The 8,533-nt window shown below is 33.4% G+C and overlaps 2 protein-coding genes across 2 annotated transcripts; one reads left to right on the forward strand and one right to left on the reverse strand.

Annotated features, from left to right (window-relative positions):
- Nucleotides 1-237: 237 nt before the first annotated feature.
- On the reverse strand, nt 238-879 carry LOC113784449 (protein MAINTENANCE OF MERISTEMS-like). The gene is made up of 2 exons (XM_027330659.1): nt 658-879; nt 238-552 (listed from the first exon to the last, which is right to left on the reverse strand). Exons 1-2 carry the CDS (start codon nt 877-879, stop codon nt 238-240), a joined length of 537 nt encoding a protein of 178 aa, XP_027186460.1.
- Nucleotides 880-3,357: 2,478 nt separating this feature from the next.
- On the forward strand, nt 3,358-6,978 carry LOC101494451 (single-stranded DNA-binding protein WHY1, chloroplastic-like). Its single transcript, XM_004514722.4, has 7 exons — nt 3,358-3,667; nt 3,954-4,054; nt 4,164-4,256; nt 4,778-4,872; nt 5,228-5,301; nt 5,877-5,965; nt 6,646-6,978. Exons 1-7 carry the CDS (start codon nt 3,436-3,438, stop codon nt 6,769-6,771), a joined length of 810 nt encoding a protein of 269 aa, XP_004514779.1. The 5' UTR covers nt 3,358-3,435; the 3' UTR covers nt 6,772-6,978.
- Nucleotides 6,979-8,533: the final 1,555 nt, after the last annotated feature.

Below are 8,533 nucleotides of genomic sequence, written 5' to 3' on the forward strand. Positions count from 1 at the left end.
AAGAGCATCATTCAAAAGGTGGATCGATATAGTAACAGATAATACACCAATTTGCGTGGTGTTGTGTCCAAAAATGCAATAGATCACATTGCGGCAAAGTATGATCGGTGAAGTATGTATGTATTGATCAGAATGAGTGTCGTTGCACTAGCGTCAACTACATGTACAACATATTGCGTAAACATGATGTCCATTTCCTCTGGTGTGGTCGTCTGACCTACTATCTCCAAAGGTGAATCAGGGATGGTTTGGACATATCCATATTTGACGCAATACCTTATCTGGGAAGTGAGCATACATCTTGGGACCCCAGCGTATCCACCCTCTGAATAATGAAACAACCTCAAATGGTCGCTTCGGTCTATGCTCTCTGTAGGGTGTCCAACATATGTCATCAACATCAATCTCGTCGAGTGCTTTCCTAAATGGAATAACCAAACCTTTATCTTGTTTTGGCTTCCATCTAAGTGCTCTAGGATAGTCCTCAACATAAATATGAGATAGTCTACAAAAATTTGCACATAATGCTGGAAAATGCTCATACACCCACGCCTGCACATATATAATAAGATATTCATAAATCAATAAAGCAACAAACCATAAAAAAAATCCACGAAATCAGGAAATAAATCAAACCGGGAAAGCAAGCGCAAATACCTGTAATAGTGTTAGATACCCTGATACCGTTCTAGTCTGATGCATGCTCGCTTCTCGAAGATTGTCGTATAGGAAATCAAGCACAGCAGCCCCCCATGCATATCCCCCGCATGAGTTGAGGTCTCTGAAGCATTCAAGGTAGGCAACGCTCATTGCGAAGGCACTCTTGTCGCTGAACAAGGTGCAACCCACCAAAAATAAAATAAATGCCCTCGCAACCATCTACCAATGCTGATCAGCACATCGTTAATGGTATACGTCAAGCAACCAACTATACTGAACAATGGTTGTTCGCGTCAAGTTAAACTCAGCATATGCAGCAGTCAGACTAACCCCAAAAAGCTCACCCAATAATTATGCAGCATCATCCTTGTTAAATATATTGACGTTGAAGAATGCACCAGTGATGGGTATATGCAGCAGCGAAGAGACATCGTCCAAAGTAATGGTCATATCTCCAATTGGAAGGTGAAAGTTGTTGGTGTCACGATGCCATCTCTCGACAAAGGCAGAAATTAGACATTTGTCGATCATCTCGTAGCTGCATTTTAGCAACGTATATAAACCGACACTTTTAACAAGTTCCTCAACCTCTTGATTTTCAATGACAACTTCTTTTAATTTTTTGCCTTTGCTAAAAACCCTTAACTCTCCGCGATCCTGAAATAAATTAACCGAAAAACTATTAAAAATTTAATTTGATTCAGAAATTTACTACGCCGTCCCATAGTCGTGTCACAACATGATCCCCATATGTCCTTAGGACATACCTTCAACCGGACCACCAGGATATCCGCCATCCGCTTCCTCTTGTTGGGCCTCTTCCGCTTGGACCTCTTCAGGTTGGGCCTCTTCTGCATGGACCTCTTCAGGTTGGGCCTTTTCCGCTTGGGTATCTTCTGGTTGTGCCTGTTCTGCGTGTTGCTTCTGTAATCTTCGTTGTTCATGCAGTTCACGCTGAGCACGACGATCCCGTGTAGAAGCGGTCGAGTATAACACAGCCTGCTCTATCAGTAAATATTGTGCGCACCATTTCTGCATAAACAAATCATAATCATTATCAAAAAAACATAACAATATAACATTTATGCAAGTCCATAAAAATAACCTACGTGAACTCTATAAAGCATACGTGAACTCCTTAAATGAAACCATACGTGAACTGAGTTCACGTACGTGAACTCCACGTGAACACCATCAACATACGTGAGTTCACGTACGTGAACTCCTTCAACCTACGCGAACTGAGTTCACGTAAGTGAACTCCATCAATCTACGTGATCTGAGTTCATGTACGTGAACCCCATCAACCTACGTGATCTGAGTTCACATACGTGAACCCCATCAACCTACGCGATCTGAGTTCACGTCAACCTATGTGATTTGAGTTCACGTACTTGAACTCCATCATACTACGTGATCTGAGTTCAGATACGTCACCTCTAAAACTAAACCCTACGTGAACAACAACCATCAAACCCATAAATCACCATTGATACCCAGAAAACACCATTGATGAACATTCAAAAACAACATTAAAAAAACCCAGAAAACATTCAAACAACACGAACACCATTCAAAAACAACCATTGATAAACATTCTATAACAACAACCCGAAAAACAATCATTCAGAAAACAACCATTGCTTACTTGATTGAAGATGATTGAAGTGATGAAGGTGTTGAAGATGATGTAGGTGTTGAAGATGATGAAGGTGTTGAAAATGATTCAAGAATGTTGAAGATGATTGAAGATGACGTGATTCAAGAATGTTGAAGATGAAGGTGTTAGGTTAATGAAGATGAAGATGATGGAGATAGAAATGATGAATTAATTGAATAAAGAGGGAAAGTAGTTTGGATATTTTGGATTTACAAAAAAAGTGTGGGGGTATGGGAAGAAAAATGAGTAGTCTGGGAAGCAAAAGTGGAAATTAATCACCCTCACCCACTAATAGGGTTTTTAACTTCTTTTGTGATTTTACCTTAAAAGCTTTTCTTTTTCTTTCTTTTTATTTTTTATTTTTTAAATAAGGTCACATGTCAACTTATGAATTGCTTGATTAATTTGACGGAAAAGAAGAATGGAAGCCACAGTGCCTTTGGCGCTCCAAAGTCAGTGAATCCGTTTTTGAGAAGAGTTAGTACTATGTAACTCTATCCTTTACTGTGCAAACGCGTTTTTTTGACGTACAAAAGAAAAGTGGTAATGTGAAGAGTAGACAAATGTGTTCCAATAATATTTCTATAAAAAAATTGATTACTACAGATTTTACTTAAGTAATATTTTACTTTGTAATACTTGATTATTAGTTTTACAAAACATAAAATTTTATTATATGGAACATTGTGTCTAAAAATTGTGTCTACAAATTGATTGAGTAAAATCCAACTTTAAAGTATTGTATAATAAAGCAAAGATATAACTTGATATAATTGATCAGTTGTTATAAATATACTAAGTAAAAATTATATGATGTCATTGTGAAATATTTAGAAGGTAAAAAGCATATTTATAGTAGTTATAGGATTATTATAAGATAATTGCTGAAAAAAGGATTATTAGATAATAATGATTGGATTTTTTTTACTAAATAATGATGATTAGATTGTATTGTATAATAATTAATCTAAATTAGTATAACTTTGACACTGTGTTACATTAAAGTACATTACTTGTTTTTTTAACGTCTACATTACATCTTACTTACTCCTTGGAGACCATAGCAAACAACATCCCAATTTTCAAACACAGAAGCAAAAAACGTAGCGGCGAAAATGTCGCATTTGCATTTGCAGTTGCAGCAACACTCACCAGCACCAACATCACTCTCATCATCATCATCTTCTTCTTCAATTTTTTCTTCTCTTAAACTTTGCACAAACAACTATTTTTCTCCAAAGTCTCTTTCTTTTAAACCCCTCACTCTCACCCAACCAATCAGATGCCGCCACTCTGACCTCTTCGAAACCAGAACCAACTCTTCCACTTCCACCCCCAATCCTTCAGGTATGCATATTTACCCTTTTACCCTTTTCCTTTGATTTCCACCAACCCTTTTAACCCATTTTCGCTAAAACCTTTTCTGTTATTCAGAAACTAAACCCCATTTTTAAAAGTTCCGATTTTTATTTTTGGTTGTTGGAAGCTAGTAAAATTAAAATATAAAAAATTTAAAAGGACTTTGAAATTTGGATAATGGAGTTGTAAATTTGTAAAGGTTTTGTGTTTGTTTGTTTAATGTACTAACTTGCTTTTGGGTTTCATTTGTGTGTGTGTGTGTGTGTGTGTTTAGTTGGAGCATTGCCACCTAGGGTTTATGTTGGTCATTCAATTTACAAAGGGAAGGCTGCACTCACTATCACTCCGAGACCACCGGAATTCATGCCGTTGGATGTACATATGATTATTTATTTGGTTTCGTTGTTGGATTGTGCTATATTCTTTGTGGACTTGTGAATTGAATGTTCTTAATTAACGTGGAAGGTTTTGGTGGATTTTGTAGTCAGGGGCATATAAGATATCTAGGGATGGTTATCTGCTGCTTCAGTTTGCGCCATCCGTTGGTCCGCGCCAATATGATTGGAATAGGAAACAGGTCAGTTATGTTTGTCTTTTGTGATTTGAGGGTGACTTCTGTGACAATGTTACTGCATAATCTATAATATCCTATCTATGAAGAACAAACACTGGACACAACATTGTCATAGACACGTGGTCATCGGTAATAATTTAAGAAAATGAAAGTAATGGAATGTAATCTCATGTCATATGGAATGTAATCTCATGTCGTGTTGGTGTTAGACACAAGACATGCCTTCAATCTGAGGTGTTGGTGCTAGATAGGTTCTTATGTGCTTTGAGAAGATTATGCTAGTTTTCTGAAAAGATAGGACATGGACTTGTGCCACAATAGAACCATTTAATGGAGTTGGGTTGAATTTGACTTGTTGAGTGTTTTACACTCAGAGTATGTAAGTTTTTTTTCGACAAAATCTGAGGGAGTTTAAGTATGGTTCAGTCTCTCTGATTTGGAAGTTTTGTATGGTTCTGTTGGAGTTATGAGGTTGGTCTCGTAGATTAAAATGTGAGGTCATTGTCTGGTTTACTTGAATGCAGGTGTTCTCGTTTTCGGTGGTTGAAATGGGAACTGTGATTAGCCTTGGATCAAGGGAGTCTTGTGAATTTTTTCATGATCCTTCGAAGGGAAAAAGGTAGTTTCTATGGTTACCTCCTAATTATTGCATATTGGTATTAGCATGTTATAATATCTCTTACCATTTTTTGATTCATCCTGCAATAAGAATTGCCTTTATTTTGTATAAGGAGAACGGATGTGGTCATTCATGTATCTGTATCTTTTAATCATTTAGGCAAATAAATATCCAATATCGGTCCATGTATGTGGGTTCATACACTCTGCTACATCAATGCATACTGTTCTAGGTTTTCATTTTATGTTTGTTATATGGGGTCGCTGCATGCGGGAACAGGTTTCCATATCATAAATCATGGCTGTCGAGCATCTATATTCATTTAAAACATTTCCAAAATTGTCTTTTTATGCAGTGATGAAGGCAAAGTCAGAAAGGTTTTGAAGGTTGAGCCTTTTCCGGATGGTTCTGGTTTCTTCTTTAACCTCAGTAATCCTCTTTCTTCATGAGTCTTAGTTACAATTTTTTGTATCATTTTTATTTTATTTCCTGGCTATATTTAAATTGGGCACTATGAAATGATGAGTTTATTGAGTCAATTACATATTTATTAAACTGTACAAAGCTCACTCAGTGATAAACATTTTTAAGGTTATTAGTCTTGAGATCAGATAAGAGAATATAAAAACCTGATTATGGTGGCAACGTTTCAATCAGATATATAGATATTCAGAATGCATAGGCTAAGAATAAGGTAAGGATTATGCTAAATCTAAACATATGAAAAATAGGCTGTCATCATATGGTAAGGATTATGCTAAATCTACACAATATATGGAAAATCTCATAAAAATAGGCTGTCATCATCAATACATATCAAATGTCCGAATCATATCTCCTATTATGTCTCTGAAATCTCCGTCTCTCAACGGTCTTAATGTAATAATTTGAAATGATAACTGAGCTGACCTATTTTATGCCAATGTTTGCGATATGAATGAAGATATTTCATTTAAATTTATTATCATTTGCTTAGTTATAACTTTATTATGACATTTTTTAAGGTGTTCAAAACAAGATTGTGAACGTTGATGAAAGCATCACTATCCCTATAACCAAAGCAGAGTTAGCAGTTTTGAGCACAATTTTCAAGGTATGTATCTCCCTGACTTCTAATAGGATGTTTTTTATTGCCACAACGTGATTCTCCGATAGTTCAATGGAAAGATTGTTGTGGCAAAAATAACTTCTCATTATTACAGAGAAGTAGCAATCAAAATCTAATCTAACTAATAGTCAACTTCGCAGTTATAGTAGCTTAACCTTTGTCAAGAAATCATGTAGTGTATATTTTGTTCCACTTTTGAAGAAGTCAAAATTGATTCTAGAGGTGTATAGTTGATTTTGACATGTTTGGTTGTTTTAGAGTTTAATTAATTTTGCGTCCAAAATTAATTTTAACTTGAAGATGTAATTTGTAACTTTGCCTCTAGAATTGATTTTTAGCTTCATTTATTATTCAACTTACTTTTACATTATGTATCTAAACATAAATTCACCTTTAGCCAAAATCTAATTTACATAATCAATTTATTCAAAATCAATTTAGTCACCACTAAATCAAACGAACATGAAGTCTTAAATGTCCATAGATTTTCTACTTGCCTGGTGAAGGAGAATATAGAATTTAAGTCATTATATAATGACATTAACATAGTTCATCAACAAAGGTTTTTATGCAATATGTTTCATGCTTTGGTAAATCTAATATTTCTCTTTATACATACAACTGATTAATATTTTGCTCATTTTGATGTTTGCTTTTATGTGTAGTTTATCATGCCATACCTTCTTGGTTGGCATACCTTCGTGAACGCCATAAATCCTAATCCTGAGTATTCTGCTGTGGTGAACAATGCCAACCCAAAATATGGAGGAGACTATGAATGGACCAGATAGGGATCATTATTTTGCTTGTATTACACAACCCTCACCACTCTGAACTTCTCAACTTTGAAATGTGTTGAATAGTTTCTACTTGTTATTAGATTAGTTGTTTTAGAAATTTGACTCTAGAGATAGTAATGTCATTACTTGGTGAATGTTATGATTAGTAGATGTGGAAGAATGATATTTTGGCTGAAAAGGGGAAAAAGTATTATTTCATTCGTTTCTTTTTAATTGTCGTTGTAGGATTTTTTACACATCACTACATACCCTTAATCATTTATTACACTATTTCATCCATTTCTCTATATAATAAATAATTGAGAGGATTATTGACTAAATAATAATTAATGTTATATTGAAATATATATATTTTTGCAAATGCGGTTATTAAAAAGAGTGAAGGAAGTAGTAATTAAAAAAAAAAAAAAAGACAACATATGGTTGTTCAGAATGTTATTTCAAATAAGTGGTTTGGAATTAGATCTCAGATATGTTTATCGATCAACTTTATTATTATTATTAAAAAAAGTGAAAAAAAGGAGCAAAGTAGCAAGCAACATAGCCGTTGTGCCTTATAGAAGAAAAAACGAGAAAAAATTGCGGTAGTTTTAAAAGAGAAAGAGAAGTTAATATGTTAATGAGAGTTACTTTGAAATAACTGCTTTAGTGAAATATTGTTGATTGATGTTCTATAATGTTACTAGAAATATTTGTGTCTCCATTTATTATAATATATTAAAATAGACTTATATATTTTATTACAACACATCATCAAACATTGTTCCACTTTATTCAAATATCTTCATCTCAAAAAAATTTAACGTGAGACATCTAATAAACACTCTTCCATTTATTTTATTATTTTATATTTGTAATTTGTTTTTGCACATTTTTTTACTTTAGCAACGTTTTACTATTACATTTTTTGCATATAATATTTGGTTGAACTATTCATTGTCAATGAGTTACAAATTACAATACAATAAATATGAGTTATTCGACACTCATTAAACATCCATCAATATTTTAACTCTCAATTAATATATTGAGTCATTTTAAAGGTTTCTCAAGAAATACATAGATAATTAGTGGGGAGTTATTTTATATATGAAAATAAGAAGACAATGACATATATGATTAGTTCTTATGCAACTCTTTGTACGATCGTTTACATGTTTACATGCTTTCAAACTTTTTTTCTTTTAGATAAACAAAAAATTTGAGAATTTTTATATTTTTTTAGTTTACATCTTTGAACTTGAATTTTAGTTATATTCTTTGATATATTTGTAATCAACTGTTATTGTTGATATTTGGTCCATATACATCACTTTTTTGTTCAAATTGTACTTATATTTCATTACATTATATTATGTGCCATTCAATGTATTTTCGAATATATGTTGAAATTTGAAGCATATTTCTAACACCAATGCACATCCCCATTTGAGTGATACTAAAATTTCTCACCTCATATTTAAGATTTCCTTAGATGAATAATAATAGATAATTCATATCTATGTGATAGACCTATCCCACATTTTTAGTTTCTTATTTTTATCGTTACAAGTCTTAATCACATGTTCTAATATCACCATTTAGTGTATGCTCCCTTTTCAAATTTTATTTACTTTCCTGATTACAAAAGATGGGTCGTGTCTTGATCATGAATAATGTATCTCTTCATGGATAAATATTTTATTTAAAAAGGTGACCTAAAATAAATTTCAAGATTAATAATATCATTTATCTGGACATGGTTATCCAGGAG

Source organism: Cicer arietinum, chromosome 7 (assembly GCF_000331145.2).
Source record: "Cicer arietinum cultivar CDC Frontier isolate Library 1 chromosome 7, Cicar.CDCFrontier_v2.0, whole genome shotgun sequence".
NCBI lineage: Eukaryota > Viridiplantae > Streptophyta > Magnoliopsida > Fabales > Fabaceae > Cicer > Cicer arietinum.